The sequence below is a fragment of the Rattus norvegicus genome, chromosome 4 (genome assembly GCF_036323735.1).
Source record: "Rattus norvegicus strain BN/NHsdMcwi chromosome 4, GRCr8, whole genome shotgun sequence".
Lineage (NCBI taxonomy): Eukaryota > Metazoa > Chordata > Mammalia > Rodentia > Muridae > Rattus > Rattus norvegicus.
The window spans coordinates 136,406,279-136,425,227 of NC_086022.1; the positions used below are offsets into that span (position 1 = coordinate 136,406,279).

At 38.3% G+C, this 18,949-nt stretch overlaps 1 protein-coding gene across 6 annotated transcripts in view; it reads right to left on the reverse strand.

Annotated features, from left to right (window-relative positions):
* Positions 1-18,949, reverse strand: part of Cntn3 (contactin 3) — a 373,191-nt gene that overhangs the window by 8,704 nt on the left and 345,538 nt on the right. For all 6 annotated transcript variants that reach the window (XM_006236968.5, XM_039108281.2, XM_063286624.1 and 3 more), the window contains 1 exon segment: positions 9,595-9,781. In XM_006236968.5, coding sequence (XP_006237030.1) covers positions 9,595-9,781 — 187 coding nt within the window.

Genomic DNA, 18,949 nt, shown 5'->3' on the forward strand with positions numbered 1-18,949 from the left:
GGCAGCCATGGGACTTGTTTTGACACTTACTAGAAGCTGAGAGAAATTGCCAAATGAGCAGATTAAAGTCACAGGAAATGAAGTGTGGATGATTTTTAAGCCAGTCTCCTCGTATGATGAGATGGGCAAAACGAGAGGCAATAAAAAATCAGGATTACACAGATTCATTCTCATGAAGTAATAGCTATCCCCATGAAAAATCACGGCAGAGAGTCCATATTTTAAATTCTTCATTCTCCAAATTTAAATCAGTTTTTGAGAAAAATAATGCAAAAGGCTAAAAAAGTTAATGAGAACTGCATCAGAGAATTAATGAAACTCTCTGGGTTTTATAGACTTGAATTTACAGTTATCTCCTTTACAAGAACGTGAGATAGAAAAATTATACTGGTGAGGTGTAGGGGTGTCTATGTGTGATGTTTATGTGGGGGGAGCATGGGATGGAGTGACAAGTGTCAGGATCCATTTGTTTACTGACAAACACAAGGGACACTAAGGTTCAGTTTCTTTTCAATCGCAAAATGACAAGGATATTACTCATTTGTCAACGGCCTCACAATTGCCTACATCAGCACTGAAACAGTTCACCCTTGTACACTGAAACATAAGATGTGATTTCGATAACTGTATTTGTAATGGGAAAGGAGATTGCCTTTCCAGGGAAATTTCTGATCATCATTAACTCATGCCATAAGGGAAATACAGCTAGACTTATAGACGGGAGATATATATTCTGTGATATATTATGAGATGAATAACTACAAACACGATGATATTGCTTACACATTCTTTAGGGTTTGTGTGTGTGTGTGTGTGTGTGTCCTTTCTAACATGATTCCATGTACTTTTAAATATTTGCTGACTGGATATTAACAATGAGCTTAAGTCAGCTAAGACTGAGCTGCAGGGCTGTGATAGCAAGATCAATGGTAGCTACTTAGAGTTGAAATATTAATCAGTGTGTTCTACTCCCTCTATCCAGATGTCATGAGTGCATTTAAACATCATCCAGAAGTCTGTTATCCATATGGCTGATAGGTGTATAAAAGGATGGGTTTGATTTGATTTGAAGAAGTTCAGAAAATACACTGCAGCACGGACTGTTCTATCAACAAATGAGTGCTGACATGTTATGGAAAGTTTCCAGTCATTTGGGCTACACTGCCTATCCCAATGCCAGCGTCAGAGAAGAAACTGGATAAAGGGTGATTAGGTATGAATTCCCAAATTCATGAATTCAGCCTCGTAGAAATGACAAAAAGGAAGGAAGAAAGGAACATTAAAAAGAAAGAAAAACTTTGAGCAAATATGTAAATTAACACATAAATTTACAAATAAGTGTAAGTAATGAAAATGGAAGGTTGGCTTTTGTTTTCTTGTTTTTTCCCTCTTGTGTCTGACTACCCTCCCACATTCATTTCACTTTACTATTGGCTTACTTGCTTGTTTTCCTTATTTTTTAAAAAAAATTGTTTGTTTTAACCTATGCATATGTGTATGTCTATATGTTTTTATTTTCACCTCTGTATGCATATATTACATGTGTACAGGTACCCACAAAGTCAGAAGTCACTGGATTCCCTGGAGCTGAATGGACAGGGTATTATAAGCCATTGAAGCCCCTGTAGGTGGTAAAAAGTGAACTGTGGAAGAGCAACAAGCACTCTTAACTGCTGACTTATCTCTCCAGCCCCTATTTTTGCTTTTTTATAATTTTAATAGTAAAATAAAGAAAAACATAAATATAATTTGTAGCCTCATTTTAAGTAATGATAGTTACACAAGAGCCAGCTTGATATGCTAGTCACATTTTTGTATCTGCTTTAAAATGGAGCTAATGGCTCCCTTTTAATTTTTAAAATATTAGAAATAGTATCCATCAGCTCTCTTTCTACCACTGCTAATGACACCACTGTATCAGAAATTCTTAACCAGACAACGACTCTTTTAGCTGCTTAGCTTACAAATCAGTGCTTAGTAGCCATCTTTGATTAGTCAGGCAATACAGAATGTGCTTTGATACGAGTTATTTATTCCCCAGTATGCTATACTTCAGTGATATTCATTTCTGTAATTGCCCTAACCCAGAGAGTTAAGAGAGACTATACACGTATTTCTAATATGTGCCAGAACATAGATGAAGGTTGAGGTCAGTAGGCTATGTGAAACAAACCAGTCACATAGCGGGCAACTGAAGGCATGGAACCAAGAAACAAAGTGGAAAAGTCCCTGAAATGACTGACAGTGTACCTTGTAGACCTTCTCACTCCATTCTTAGTGCTTTGCCCCATCTGAAAAGATGATCTACAAAAGCTGGACCTGGGCCAGATCTAACGGACTTCACTCAACAGATGCTCTCTATTTCAAAATGACTGTCAGGTGTGAAGTCTACAGGCTTTCTTTTTCCTATTTGTCAAACTTCTATTTGGACAGGATGATATAATAGCAAAGAAAGGAAAGATCTAATTTGTTTCATTTAGAGGTGATAATTAATTGAATTTAAAACAGAATGTAAATTGACAGACCCTAAAATTCCTGGGAGAATTTAAATATTATACAATAATATAACACTATCCCAAATAGACTTTTTAATCATGGTCTATCTTTAAGCATCTGGCATGATGCTTTCTAGGTTTGGATTTCTAGCTTTTCAACATTTGCTTTCTTGGAGATTTCAATTATTCTATAGATGTCTGCTGGCAAAGAGCCAATGACAGTGACATGGCTATGCCTAGGACACTTTTATCATTGGGAAAACAGTCTAAGAAATGGCTGCCTACTGTTAATGTGAGGTAGCACACATATACAGTGTTCTGCTTTTATTCTTAGTGCTGTGATCAAACGCTTTGACAAAACAGCAACAAGGGGAGAAGACAACTTATTTCGCAGTCTCAGGTTACAGATGGTCATTGTGAGGACGTTAAGGTATAAAGCTGAAGCAACTAGTTCTATCATATCCACAGCCACATAGTAGAGAGAAATGAACACATACATGCTTCCTGCTTGCTCAGGTGGCTTTCTCTGCTCTTGTACAATTTAAACCCTAGGTACTAGGAAATGGTACCACTCACTTTAGGGTGCATGAATGACCACAGTCAGGACATCCTGTTACCTCCTGAGTTTCCCACAAGCCAACCTGATCTAGACATTTCAACAACAACACTCTTTCTCAAGGCGATTCTAAATTGTGTCAACTGACAATTAAGTCAAACAATGTGCCTTTGTGACATACAGGTAATTAAACAGACAGCCAAAGAGAAAACATCTATGAAATAGAAGTCTGGGAAGTATATCCCAAGAGGCAGTTATGATGAGGTTTTGGGGTTATGAGATTGTAGCTGTCTCTTATTGTCTGCTCCATGAGACAATTCTTTCTGCAAATTTCTATAATGGGAGTATTTCAATTGTATGATATATTATAGAGGCTGTTGACATAGTGGGCATTATTGTGTGCAGTTTTCAAGGGTGATATTTCCATAGTGGTGATAGAAATGTTAGAATCTCCTTTGGAAATATGGAATTTTAAGAGTGCATGCTTGCTGTGGTCAATTATACAGAAATCAGTATGTTTTTCAACTCTTTGTTCTTGGCCACCTAATGATACAAAAAGGATATCCCTGCAAGTAAATGTTAGCACCAGTACTTGAAAAGTACATTTTGCAATAAGACATCCCTTGAGAAGATTATCACCATTTTAAATTAGGCTGGGTAAACAAAGTGAGATTCTGAGAAAAGGAAATAATTTGTAGCCACTCTCAGTCTGATACTGAGATACATGTTGCCCCAATCACTATTAGAAATGGACCAAAATGCATCATACCATAAAAATGTTTTCTTCATGGTTTATTTTTATTAATTCTAGTTATGTATATGTTTGTGTCTGTGGGAATGTTTCCAAGGAGATTTAGTTGACATGGAAAACCAGCCTGAATAAGAGCATCACCATTTTGTAAGCTGTGGTCCTGGACTCCATAAAAATGAAAGGAAGGAAAAGCTAGTTCTACACCAGCATTCATTACTCCTCTTCTCCCTGATTGTGGATGAAATGTGCCTACTTTCCTGGCACAGTCAACTTGACAGCCATGAAACTAAGTCAAAACAAACTTTCCCTGAGGTTTCCCTGCATTTTCCCCACAACTATCAAAGTAATTCCTTTGTTCTCTGAAGGTATGCCCATAGTTTTCAGGGAGGGAAAAATTGCTTTTTTTAGGAGGTGGTTAGCCCATTCTCATTAATCTAAGTAGCCAGTAAGAAGTTCATACAGTTCTGGGTGGAATCATCAAAATAATGATGATTTTCCTTTCCTGCAAATTAGACCATTCAAAAATAGACAATAAGTAGCTATATTGCTACTTAGAGGATTGGCCTGGGCTAAAATGGTATCACTATGAATAGTGGCAAAAGTTAGAGTCAACCAGTATTTACTGGGTCTGACTATGACCACTGAAGTGAAGACAGAGCTTAAGAACTAATAAAACATTAGTGAAAAGAAGCCTGAAGGAGTTGGGATCCTAACCAAGGGGAGGTAATAGTAAAATGACATCTATGGGCTGGCAAAATGGCTCAGTGGGCAAAGGTGCTTGCTGCGAAGGCTGATGGTGGAAGATGAGATCAAAATTTGGCAAGCTATCCTCTGATAGCAACATGTTTACTGTGGTTCTAACACCCACACAACCAACTCACACCCAAATGTGGAATGAATGAAGTATAGATTAAAAACTAAAACAAACAAACACATACAGAATGGAGCATGTGCGCTGATGATCATGGGTATGCACATGAAGGAAGCGGGAGAAGACAGGACTGTTGGGAGATGCCAGGTTCTATAAGTCTAAATATGGCATTCGGGTAGCATGCCGAGGTGTGAAGATCGGAAAGAGACAAGTGTGTGTCTCATGAATATTCAGAGGAAGTTTTGTCTAGGTATAGGGGACAACAAATGTTGCAGTCCTAAAGTGAATGTGCAACGCACAGGTGAGGAGATAGTAAGAAAGGAATGATTTGGAGCAAGAGCTGGAGAGTGGGTGTCTGAGCCTAGGGGGGGGGGGTTTCGGGTGTTTAACATTTATCATCAATGGATAGGGAACGAATGGAAAGTTCTGTGTAGGGGAGTGGTGGCTACAAATCACCCTAGGTTATGAGAGGCTAGCACTACTGAACAGCAAGAAAGCATTCTACTCCTGGGAAGGATAGAAGCAGCTTGTTCCTTGCTCCAGAGTAGCATCTGTGAATGCAGTGTGTGTGTGTGTGTGTGTGTGTGTGTGTGTGTGTGTGTGAGAGAGAGAGAGAGAGAGAGAGAGAGAGAGAGAGAGAGAGAGAGAGAGAGGAAGTTTGGCTATCAGGTGCTTATCAAGGCTAGAAGGTACCACCTGGTTTAGGGTCTCTCCTTCCAACTTCTTTGAGATTGTCTCTGGTTTGCCATGCATAAGCCAGGCAAGGTGGATGGAGGGATTCTGAGGATGTTCTAGTCTCTACCTTCCAGCTTGCTATAAAGCACTGGAGTTAACACATCTGGTCTTACATGGGCTCAAGGGTCTAGTAGGTCTTAGGGTCTGAAGCTAGCTCACTGAACATTTTCCTTACTGAGCCATTCCCAAACCCATTAGAAGTGGTAGACACTTGACAAATTCTGAAGTCAATTCCAAGTTAGTTCTTGGAGCCTCAAATAAGGGGGAGAAAGACAGTGTGTGGTAAAGTGCTTGTCAGATAAACTGAGTATAATCTTCAGAGCTCAAAATGTGAAAGAGAAGCACCTGATGTCCATACTTGGCCTGTGTAGGCTTGCACAAGCTGCCACACACACAGACACACACAGACACACACAGACACACAGACACAGACACACACACACACACACACACACACACACACACATATCCATATAAAAGAGTCAAGGATGCCTGTGTTTTGGAACCTAAGGAATAAAACAAGGAGCTTTTTGCTGAAATGGGGGTGTAATAACAATGTGTCAAGGTGAAGGACGGGAAGCAGCAGTCAGCTTAAGGAAAACTCAGTCTGAGATCCTATTAGATGACATTTGAACACGGTTTCAGCCTGAATCCACCCATACTGCAAGCAGAACAGCTACTGGACGTTTATCCCACAGGCTGCTGAGTGTTTGTCCTACAGATTCATTCTTACACATTCTGGACATGATACTGTCAGTATGCTTCCCTTCAGAAATGAACACTTTCGATCGTTTTGTTTTCAAGCCACCTACAAAATTTTCTCATTAGCCTCATTAGAACGACGATGATAAGAGTTACTTCTCTTTGGCTTTTGAGTGACAGAAACCCATCTTCAATTACTGAAGAGGCTAATTACTGTTAAGTCAAAAATGCTTTTAGAAAGCACAAGTATTTGGTTATAAAAAATTAAGTGTTTAATGGAAGCTACCGTACTTTATTTGAGAATCCTTCTGTTATTTGACAATCAGAAACAACACCTACATCAGCACTGGCGGAAATCCTTGCATGTTGAATTCCATGATTACAAGGACACACAGCTTGCAAATTTTAAACTCCACTGTAAAAGACTGAATCATACATTTTGAATTCTCAATGTGCAGTCTAGAGAGAGTGCATTTGATTAATAACAGGAGTTCAAGCTGGCTTTCTTCTTTAGCTTTCATCTATCCACTCAGCTATCCAGTCAGCACTTTATGAGAGGCTGCCATGTGTTCCGAGTGGGCTGGCAAGGGAGAATGGGTGCCTGAGGCCCAGAGGACTCTGTACAGTTCATGAACTGGAGAAAACAGAGTCCAACAGGATTCAAAACACAGCTCTTTATACCTGTAACATACAGATGATTTCTTCAAATGATTATCACGGGAGCCTTGTCAAAATTCTTAACTAGGGCTTGAAGCTAAACCTCATCAGTGCTTAGGATGATTATTCAAAGCTGCCAGTAACAACATCAGAAATAGCTGTGAAAGATGCTGTCTTACTCTATTTTGGTACATGCTTTAAAAGTCACTAGCATAATTAAAAAAAAAGAATACATGTTCTTTATATCTGATTTTCAAATGACTGAAGAGCTTATGAAATTCCCCATACAATTTAGAAAACCATTGTTAGTAACAGTTGCAGAACAATGTGCAGGTGTCGGTGAACTGCAGCACCAGGAGAATACTATTTTAGAGATGGGTTTTATTCATTTGGTGAAATTCCCATCAGACTTCAGTTGAACTACCTCTGGGCATTTTACCCAGTCCCCAAGCACAGAGCAAAATCACAATAAACGCTGGTGTTGAAAGGGACGTGGCTATTCTAAGTATGTGGTTGGAAGAGAGGAGGAGACAGTGCTTTAGATGTTCTGGATGATTGCCCTATTTTCTGCTCCACCATCTCTTTGAGGGAATCTAAACTTCCTGGAGCTCAGCCTTTTCATTTCTAAAGTGAAGACACAAATAGCTTCCAAGGCAATGTTACCATGAGAATTAGGAATCGGTACATGAACAGTGTTATGACCTGTGAGCAGACATTGCTAAGTGTTAGCTGTTACAACCATAATTATCATCATCATGTGTAAATGTATTTCTCTATGCTGGCTCTCCATTATAAATGGGTGTGGCTTATTTTTCTAAGACTTTATTTCATTCACTGTGTACAATCAAGATATTCTTATTAACTCATGGCAGCTTTCTTTCTTCTGTTTCCCCAGTTCACAAAGTTCATCACTGATATCTCTGATATTTTTGTCTTATATTATTTTACAGTTAATATTTAGTTTGTGCATGTGTAAGTGTGTATATGTATGTGTATGTGTATGTGTGTGGTGTGTGTGTATGTATGTGTGTGGTGTGTGTGTATGTATGTGTGTGGTGTGTGTGTATGTATGTGTGGGAGTGTTTGTGTGTGTGTGTGTGTGTGCATGTGTGTGTATGTGTGTGTGTTTGCACATATGAACGGCCATATCACATTGTAAAAATCAGAGGACACATGTCTTGAGAGAGTTTATTCTTTCTTGCTACCGTGTGGGTTCAGTGAAACTCAGTCTTCAAGCTCAGAAGCAAGTACCTTTACAAACTGAGCAATCCTGCCAGCCCATTATGTTGTTTTTAATTTTTTCCTAGTGAGAAATCACAGTGATTAATAAGTCAGAGGGAAGAGTGAAGTAAACTTGTTTGAGTATATTTTTGCAATCAGCATTTTTAGCAACGCTGGCTTTTAAAATGTGTATAATGAGAATATTTAAGCTTTAGTAATACCCAGTTATTACCAAGAGAATCAAATATCTTTACTGAAAAGCTGTAAATTCAAACCATTTTCTGTTGATGTGTTTTCAAGTAGCACATTCTTGGCCTAACTATGTGTTATTCATAAGAGACTAGGTTACACTTTCCCTAGTAATTAGGCAAGGATAATGTTAAATCCTCACATTAGTGGATTGCTTGCCAGTGAGTGCTACAGAAGGGAATAAATGCCTCTGTTGCTACACTGTTGCTCTGTAGTGTTCATTATGCTAATAATTTGTTAGTCACACTTTTTTCTTTTTATAAATAATCCAAAGATAAACATACAAATTTCTCCGTCAAATGACAGTGGTTAATTAACATCTAAAGTAGCAAGATTATCCTTTATGTATATTTTAAGTTATCAGTATTATAATATTGCTTGCCTATAGTATTCATTTACATATTACTGGCATTCTTAACAGTTTAGACAATGAATGTATGCTTTCAAGTAAATTTGGACATTCAAGTGCTCACCAAAAACAACAGTTGTTTCTTTGTGAAGCACAGAGATGTATAGAACTAAATTTAGAGAATAAACTAAGAGAAGCATTGTCCACAAACAAAACTATCGGTGTGCTGACTGTCCTTAACCCCTTTGTGCCTTGTTTGCCTCAGCCTCAAAATTGAGATCAGAAGGCAATGACCATTAAGTATTTGGGACATGGAATTTTCTCAGCTACTTTTAGCTATGAACACAACATTACATGACAGGAACCGAACAGTTCATTCAAACTAGCATGAATGTGCTATAAGATAGTAGCTGAATACAGCAAGGGCCTGTCCTGATGACTAATTTAATAGTAACATTCAGACCTCATGAACTTTACTGGGAATACAAAGGTAACAAAGACTGGGCTTGAAGACAACATTGGCATGGATGCTACATTAGTGTGCATCTATTTACGTGGGCCACACAGTCTGATAACTATAGTGTCTTAATTCATTTTGGAATCCTTTAAGAAATGTGAGGGGGAAAAAACGGCTTAGAAAGTGGGCTTCCAGGCATTGGTGTTAGCTTCCAGGTAATCATACTTAGCCCAAGCCTCACAGAAATAAAACCCACGATGGTGGACCCAACGAAGCCAAACACAGATAAAAGGACTTACCTTAGATGGAGTACACAACCACAAATACATTTCCCCATGATGTACATTTATGTTCTGCTTAGAGAGGTAGGGATATTGTGAAGGCAGCAATGTAAATGCCTCTGGGCTTGCCAGGGTGTGGAAGCAGAATTTCATTGCTCAGTGGGATTAATGCCTTGAGTTATCCATACAGGTGATAAAGGAGGCCATCCCTGATAACGACGAGTCTTTTTCTTTGCATTCACAACAGTGGAAAAATGAGATTCAACTTACGGGTTTTCTTGGTGGTCGCGTTAACTGTGGCACTGAAGGGACCAGCGCCTGCGGTGTTGTAAGCCCGGACGGCTGTGTAATATGCCAGGTTGCTTTTCAGGCCTCGGAGCACAGCTGATGTCTGATTTCCTGCCACTTTCACTTTGCTGGATGATTCTTCTTCTCCTCCATTGTTCCAGTACCGCACCTGGTGGACAGCAGACATAAACCATGCAAACAGCTGGACCAAATACAGCCCTCTCCAACATTCAGTCATTTCCATTGATGGGGGTGCTATGATGCATTTTCTTGTTTATGCCACCGACATTCCCAGGAGACACACTATGTGCCAGGTGCTGCACTCAACCTTGTCACAGCTGTTGTATCCAGAAGAGGGGAATGAAGAGTTAGATAATCCTATAAACAAATGAAACGGTGACATTCGGGATGCTAGGACAAACAGAGTATAGGATTGCAAGTGGAAAGACCGAGGAGAAACCCACACACCTAACCTCAAGCCGTTCTCATTTCCATCCTTTGCCAGCCTAGCCTAAGGTCAGATCTACAATGCTGACATGCAGTCATGAAGCCTGAATAAACTCCATAGGAAAGTAGAGATTCCTGTTTGGAAAGAAAGTGAAATGTTAACAGAAAGACTTGAGAAAGCTGACCAGCAAGAGGAGTGTCCTATAGCAATAGTCAAATGTTAACAAGGCTACCTGTGCTTTCTTTGTTAATAAGTTTACATTCTTCACGAAGTAAAAAACAAATTAACAAAGACAAAACAAAGAAATAAAAAGCTTATGCAAAATACAACCATGTGTAGGACAGGAATAAGAATAGTTACTAACATCTGCTCACTTAATCTAAATAAAAAAGTTAATGTAGAAGTATAAAGAAGACTTGGGACCTAATAAAAAACATATTTTATACTTTGTTATATAAATATGCTTGCCGTTCTTTGTTTTTGCAATAGAAAACCTGTTTTGGCATTCATTTTTTAAGCCTTGATAATAAATCATAACTATAAAATAATTGTTATAAGTGCACACAATCTGTAGTTTGAACACAATACAACTATATATTTGTAAATATATATATATATATATATATATATATATTCTCCATTCACAATTCTAAAGACAATAATCAATTCAGAAATGGGGCAATCTCTGTAATCATGTACTTAGCTGTGTCTGAATAGCAGCTCTGGTGTTTATGTGTTTTATGCTATGTATCTTGTAAAAAGCAAAGCTGTGGAAGTTCAATTGTTAGAATGCTTATCAAACATGTATAGAGCCTTATGGTCAATGCTCTGTACCCCTGAAAACTGGCTGTGTTAGCTCACACCTTCAATACCAGCATCCTGGAGCTAGAGGCAGGATACTCATTCCTCAAGCACACCCTTGCCTACATAGCAAGTGAAAGGGTAGCTTAGGCTAGAGATGATGAAAAGTGAAATGTATACAATTCAGAGCTGTAGTTATTGAGTGAAATCGCCCAGCTTTAAGATTCACTGTACAATAAAATGTAGATCAAACAAAGCCTGATGACTGGTTAGATAGGACATTGGTTTTAGTCCCCAGCACAGGAAGATATTAGCTGTTACCATATGTATTTTTCCAATAAGCATATATAAATTTATTCATTATACATAGTATTACAATGTAAATCTTAGTTTTTTACAATTATGTTTCCAAAGTACCAAACTAAATAGTTAAGCCTTCTGCTCCCCCTCTGTGCCCTATGTATTATAAGCCCCCCTTACTCAAACATGTGTTGTTCTGAGTTATTTTCATGTACTCATTGTCTTACAAAAGAGTTATTCATTTTCACAAGATATACTGAACCCAAATTTCAGATATACTGAACCCAAATTTCAGATATACTGAACCCAAATTTCAGATATACTGAACCCAAATTTTTAGGTCTGAAGTGAATGTAATTTTGTTTATAAAGCCACTGATAAGTGTTGACAGACACCACAACCTTTTATAAATATTATATCACCAATACTGAACACTGTATGTACCTTGAAGGTTCGATGACCTGTCCTTGAGGACACTGACTGGCTATTTTCAAAGAATGACATCTAATCAATAAGATTATAATAAAATGTTATAGAAAGCTGGAAAGCTTGTAGATGGGATATATCACAGGTTAGGAAAATATTACACTAATCTGGATTATAATAATTCTCACTTAATCCATGACACAGGAGAGGGATGAAGGAATTTGCTAACTTAGTCAAGATCCTGTTTAACTTCTGGTCTCTTGCTGGTTTCTAATCCATGAGCCTTTCTTTTGGTGAGACATCAAATTCCTTCATTGTAAGCTGCCTGAAAAAAATGTTTTCTTGGGAGGCTGATTAAAAGATGAATTAAAAATAGTTCATAAATGGCACGTGTAGCCTAGTTTTATAAATGCATTTACAGAGAGTACTTGAATGTTCCTGGGAACAGTACATGTTGAAGTACTATGACTCACCTTCATGCATTGGAGGAGGGGTTCCCCTTTAGATCGTAGTTGCTGAGAAGTGTTAGAAATATTTAGACGCAGAGAAAATATGTGATGAAATTGTATATAATACTAGTCAGAGAAGTGAGCTAATCTTTTCAGATAGCTATAAAAAGGTGAATTAACATACAAATCACCTGAACTCAAACGAGCAATTAGAAATTTCCTATAAGCAAATTTTCTTTAAGTATTCCAATATTCTGCAAAATTTTGCTGAAAAACTTATTTATCCTTTGGTGGTTTACGGTTTGTTTCTTGTTTGTATAGCTAGGAAATGGAAGCTAGACCTTGAAGAAGTAATGAGTCTACCTCTGAGCTATACTTACCTCTGGGCCTACTTTTATTTTTAATTGGGAGAGTCTCATTAAGTTGTTTGAGTTCAAACTCACTGTGCAATCCAGGCTGGCTTTGAAATAGTCACCCTCCTTTGTCATCGCCCGAATTAGCTCTATTAGCAGACCAAGTTGCTAAATAATTCTCGATTATTCAACTCTCCTTAGGTTATGTTCTAGATTCAAAAAGCAACAGCACTCCCACTGAAAGAATGTATCTCTTTGCTCATATAAAGGTTATAGGCGCAGTCACAACATGGGCTTGTGAAGAGAAAAGTGTTTACAGAGGAGAAAACACTGATAGGAACACAAAAGAGAATTGCTACGAAGTTGGAAGAACATGAAAGCGGTTTCCCTGAAAGCGGATCAGAGACGTTCCTGCTATAAAGGAGGAGCTGTACTCGGAGTCGCAGGTGGATACGAGCTAGCAGCCTACTAAAGGAGACTAAAAAGTTATCATCTTTATGACACCCAAGTGTGTTGTATAAAGGAGAAGTTAATTATGGGAGAATACATATAAAGGTCAGCTAAATTCTTAGACCTGAAAAGAAAAATTATTAAAAAATAAAATATTGGATAAGGATGTAGCTGAAGATGAATGGTGAAAACGTTTATACATTAGTCCAGACATGGCCCTGAGGAATAATAAAATCAGGAGAGTAAAGCTAAGAGACATGGAAGATGGGAGGTATAGTTCTCATTGGAGACCTGAATAAGGGACGGGGAGCAAAACAACATTCAAAGGGTGCAATTTCATAGAAGTTGATGGACATAGGCATGTTCATCTTGTAAACTCACTCAGAGTTTACTGTGGGAAAATAACATGAAAAAACCACGTGGAAGGAGAGGAGAAGGTGATTAAAAGTGAACCATAGCTGGACACCTGGTAGGTAGTGTGTGTGTGTGTGTGTGTGTGTGTGTGAGAGAGAGAGAGAGAGAGAGAGAGAGAGAGAGAGAGAGAGAGAGAGAGAGAGAATCTCTCTGTGTGCATGTGTGCGTGCCGCATTTATTTCATTGCTAAGGGCAGTCTCAAAGCACAGGTAGTGACTTATCATTTCTCAGAGCGATTGCGAGGCTAGTGGCCCTCCTTAAACACAGCCCATTTTCTACAGTGTGGATTACTGTCAGTGGGCCACTAGCATCTTGCAAGTGTGATAACGTAAGATGTTTTAAGAAACAGAGATAAGGTTTGTGTAACTGTTACTGAACTACATCTCTATGTATGGTCTATTTTATTTTGTATTTGATTTATTTAATTATTTTATTATTGTTATTGGTAATATATAGTTTGTTTTATAAATTATAGACATATATATTATATATGGTATATAAATATATGGTAAGTACATATTATATGTAATATATGATACATATTATTTTATAATTTATAAAACAAACTTTATTATCAATGGTATCAGAATTCCCTGGGACCTTGGAACACATACCACTGATGAACTGTGAGATGACTTGGACCAGCACCATTTACTAATCTATTTCTCCTTCCTTCATCAAGCTGAGTTTTAGATACAGGCCTCTGAGCTTCTGTGAAATGGTGGTGCTTTACTTTGCTGCTGAGATAATACAAGTTTGTTTTGGTTTTCTTCTGAATTATAAAACCATTTTGCTAGTCAATACAATTTTATCTGGTTAAGTAAACAGAAGCAAACTGGAAGAATGTCAAGAACAAGAATGTTATCTCCATATTTGCAAGTAATTTGGTTAGCCAGAAGTAATCCTCCTGCAGCGAGGACTCTTTATGATCACTGCATCAGAGATTTCTCTTAATTTAACTGTAAACTGAAATGCAACACATAGATGTTGTTTTGAAAAATGGTGCCTTTGCTTAGCCACTAAAGAACAGATATTACATCAAGAATCCTTTTTAAATAGATGAAAGTGGTTATCTGGGTACTTGATATTTTTGAGAGGATAAATATTTTAATATAGCTGTTACACTGAACGCATTGAAATAAACAGAAGACACGCAAAAATGCATTGAGATATTTTAGGAAAGTGTCTCCATTTATCTTTCACTTATGGTCAATCTGTTGTTGGCCCTGGGAGAGTCATCTGGATCAACTGCACACATCAATCTGGCTCATTTCCTGCTACCTTCTCATCGCACATCATTTGGAGAGGCTGTCTAGCAAAACCACTGTACACCTGGGAAGCAAGGGTTGCCCTTACAGATATATGGCTGAAAGCCAAGCCCGCACTACACTCTATCATCCCTGTTACTCTCCACCACATGGAGGGTCATTGCCACCACCCTCTACTGTTGGGCTCAGTCCTCCACTCTCTCTTAAAGTCTGCATTTTATTCACTTAAATGAATTCTCTCTGAATTGCATCATACAAACATTTCTCAACTGTTTCCGATTGTGCTCATTTTCCTATGCAAATTCATTGCTAAACAGCAAGAAATGAGCAGAAAGTCATGAACCTTTGCCTCCACACTCTCAGAGAAGGTGCTCAAATATTTGACGTATTTTTCAGTCTAATGAAATTGTTAGTGGCCAAATATATTCTGCACATCTGATTGGAGCAGGAAGCAATCAGGAACTCAATCAAGAAGAGAAGGCATCAAGAACTCATAGCAAAGTGCTCTGTTGTATTGTATTGTATTCCTTCCTGTGCCACAAGTAAAATAAAACTCTATCAGAGGCTCCCCAGATATGCCACGTGGTGCACATTTACATGCAAAGCTTTATTTCACACACTAACAAAATTTATTCTACATGGGCTTATTTCTTTTAATGTTTTAAAAATTAAAAATAATTATTAACATGCAGTAATTGTACATACTTGTGACTGCCAACTTGACAGAATATAGGAATGCATAGGGGATGGACCTCTGGGCATGCTTGTGGGGATTATACTGATTGTGTTAACGGAGGTGAAAGAGACACCTACCTCTGGGTGCTGTCATTTCTTGACTAGGATCCTAGAATGGATAATTGGAGAAGGGAAACTGAGCAGAAACACACATCCATTGCTCTCTGCTCCTTACTGTGCACATACTAAGACTAACTTCTCTGGTTTTCCTGTCAGGTTGGATGATAAGCTTTCTCCGAGAGTTGCTTTTGTTGAAGTATTTTACCACAGCAACAAGAAAAGAAACTAAAGCAATATTCATGCCATATAGTGAGGTGTTTTAGTGTCTGTATTCATCAAGTATTGCTCAAACCAAGGTAGTTAGCATTTACTTATCATTCCTTCTTTGTCATAAGATACTTTCTTCTAGTTTTCCATTCACACATAACACAGTACATTATTAGAAATGATATGAACTCACAGCAGCTGTGCCCGGAGGCACAACACCTGCAGAAATTTAAAGCAGCATAGACGGAAGTGGGGTTCCACATGTTTCAACCCTAGCTGAAGAGCTATTGGGGATTCAGAGTTAATTTTCGAGATGTGGTCCTAGAGTGAGGCTTCCCACCATTGAGCAGATTGTCTTTTACCCATACACATACATAAAAATATCACTCTCAGCCTTGCTCAGAGAAATGGATCTTGGTGAATGCAGAGATTCCTAGATGTTCAAGCTATGCTCAAAATATGAGTGCAGGGTGCTCAATTCTGAACATAGCCATTGTAACCATAGATTGAAAGTGAATACAGTTATGTGCTTGTACAAGACTAGGCTTGCCATCAGCAGTCAGTCATGAATGGTGAGGGGCACAGTGTCTTTTACCCCTCTCTGAACTCTTGCATAAAGGGATAGTCCTCGTTGTTAGCCCACAAGACTGCAATGGATAGTTCATATCTGTGGTCATACAAATGGCCTTGGTTAAGCACAGTAGGTCACAAATGTAAGCAGACATGATGTGAAGAAGGGATTTTTAGGGAGGAAGAAAGAGTTAATAGGAGTGGAAGAGAGATAAAAGAGGGTGATTAATATGCATTATATACATGGATGATATTTTCAAAGAATATATAATATATTCTAATATATTATCTATATATTCTAATATATTCTAATAAAAAGAAGAAGGAGAAGGAGAAGAAAAAACAGTTAGTATGCATCATGTAAGGACCTTGTGTTCTTTTCCTCCAGCACCCAATCCTCACATACTTAGAGGCTTCTGTTCTCCTTTATCTTTCCTGCCTCTCTTGTTCTTATTTCAAAGGGCAGTGGGAAGATATGAGCCCAAGTGTAACCACTTAGCAGACGAAACAAACTGGAGCACAGGGAAATGAGCTCCTCAACTAATGCTTGGTCAAATCAGAAAGGAAATTAGTCTAGATGCTAATGACAATATATGCACAGCTTGCCACATGGCTGTGATCATCCCTCACTGAGTGTAGAGAGAGGTGGGAGTTATTAACAAGTTCAAAGTCAAACTTAGGAATCTGCAACCCACAAACTCAGCCACATGACAGATAATTAATTACTTTGCTAAGTCATTTATCCTTCCAGGTTGATTTTAAAATAGTTGCTGAAATTAAGAAAAGGTATATTTTGATCAGGCTATAATTACATACATTAATTCTTAACAGTTCCCCCAATTAGTTCATGAATATCTTAACTCATTTTCTCTTTCTTTTTGCATACCACATACTTGTGGAAGACATTTTACATCATGATTTCTTTTACTCATACTGCATGCTACATTTGAACATTCTGTTTGTTACATTTTGCAAAAATAGGCAAAATGCAAGTATGCTCAAACCCAACATTTATATAGAAAGTCTAATATTATTGTGTTTATAATCCTTTGTTTCCTGTCCTACCAGTAACAGGAGATATGTACTTGTGCACACACACACACACGTGGGCACACATACTTGATGTACAGTGGACTTATTTCCTTCCTTCCTTCCTTCTTTCCTTCCTTCCTTCCTTCCTTCCCTCCCTCCGTTTCTTTATCCTCCTTCTCTTTCTTTCACTTTTTCTTTCTTTCAGTGAGCTCTCACTCAAATGGACCAAGTCTGCTTTCTTTCATTTTATTCTCAGATAAGGCTGTGAGTTACTGGTTACTATTTTCTCTATTTTAGATGAACCTTGGAAAGACTTATGAATGTACCAAAAATCACTTCAAAAACAGCAAAGTCCAAACTGTGTTAATTTAATCAACTGTTTGCATACTGCCCTGAGAACTTGGGAAACAGGAGCAAGCAAATCAGTGAATTTCTCTGGACTGTATGGTGCCTATCTCCTCTCTCGGGGGATCTGAATGACTGAAAATGGTGTGAACTCTATTAATACTCTGGTTTCTTCCATTGGGTTCTTTGATCTCTCTCTCTCTCTCTCTCTCTCTCTCTCTCTCTCTCTCTCTCTCTCTCTTTCCCTCCCTCCCTCCCTCAATCACGTGCTTCCTTTGACATGAAATCCCCTTTGAATAAAATGTTTCGGTTTGACTCTTCAGCAGCTAAATTGATATATCTAAAAAAATTCAGGGCTAGAGACACTGCACAGACAGTAAAGGGCTCATGTTTTCTACTTTGTTCAAATCCCAAGAATCCAATGCAAAATGCTGCTGCCTGGTATATGTCATTAATTCACTTGTATGCTTAAAACCCCACAACAGGGAGGCAGAAGCAAGTGGATACCTGGGGCTTACCGGCTGGCTAGTCTTTCTGAAATGATGAAGTTTACCTGGGTTCAGTGATATATCCTGTCTCAAGAATGTAAGTTGGAAAGAAAGAGAAGAAGGAACTTAACATCAACTTTAGGCCTGTATAAATACATGTGTATCAACACACACATACATCAGCCATGTACCAATGCAACCTAGTTACCATTCCCAACAACTCAAGATGTTTTGTACTCCCACAAGTCCACTCTGGTATCCTCCCTTATTTAAGTGTTTCATGGGTACAGTCATAGTGGGACTTATAAGCCTGCATTTTGGTTGTAAGGGCAAAAGCATCCAAGGTTGGCATGCATTTTTGTTTCCTAACTGAAGATTGGTAAAATATGCAGGCTGATTTTCTTTGACTAGTTGTGATTAAAAACAGAATCCTTTGTCCTGTGCATCTAATGGGAATTTCCATTACAGTCCTTCTAGGGTTCCCTTTTGGAAACTGGGACAGGTAATGTTTTGTGACATTTGACTCTGTCACTTTAGTTGTACCAGTGCAGAGATGTCCTTGGTGAATGGGTGATCACTGCTGAATCAGAACAAGTGTTCCCTTCAGAACAATGTTTTCCATCAAGATCCACATTTTTCCATATTTTCTTTCTCACCACCCTCCATGACACACAGAAAAATTTACTAACCTTTTTTATTCTATGGAAAGAATCCTAGAAAGGCAAGTAGGTATCAAGCAAGGTGACCCAAGCCTTCCTGAATTTCTTCAAGCTTCCTTTAAGCAAGAAAGCTCAGGACTCAAGTGTCAGCTTGGGACTCTTGTAACAAAACTGACAAGCTAAGGTCTTAATTAGTCCCCTTAGACCTAGTTCCCATGTGTTTCTTCTTATCATGAGCTGTATTTTATGAGAAATGCCTTCTGTATGCTACTTGTTCAATTTTTTGGAAGCACAAAGCTTATGAAACCGCTCACACAGTTGGGCCTGGTTTC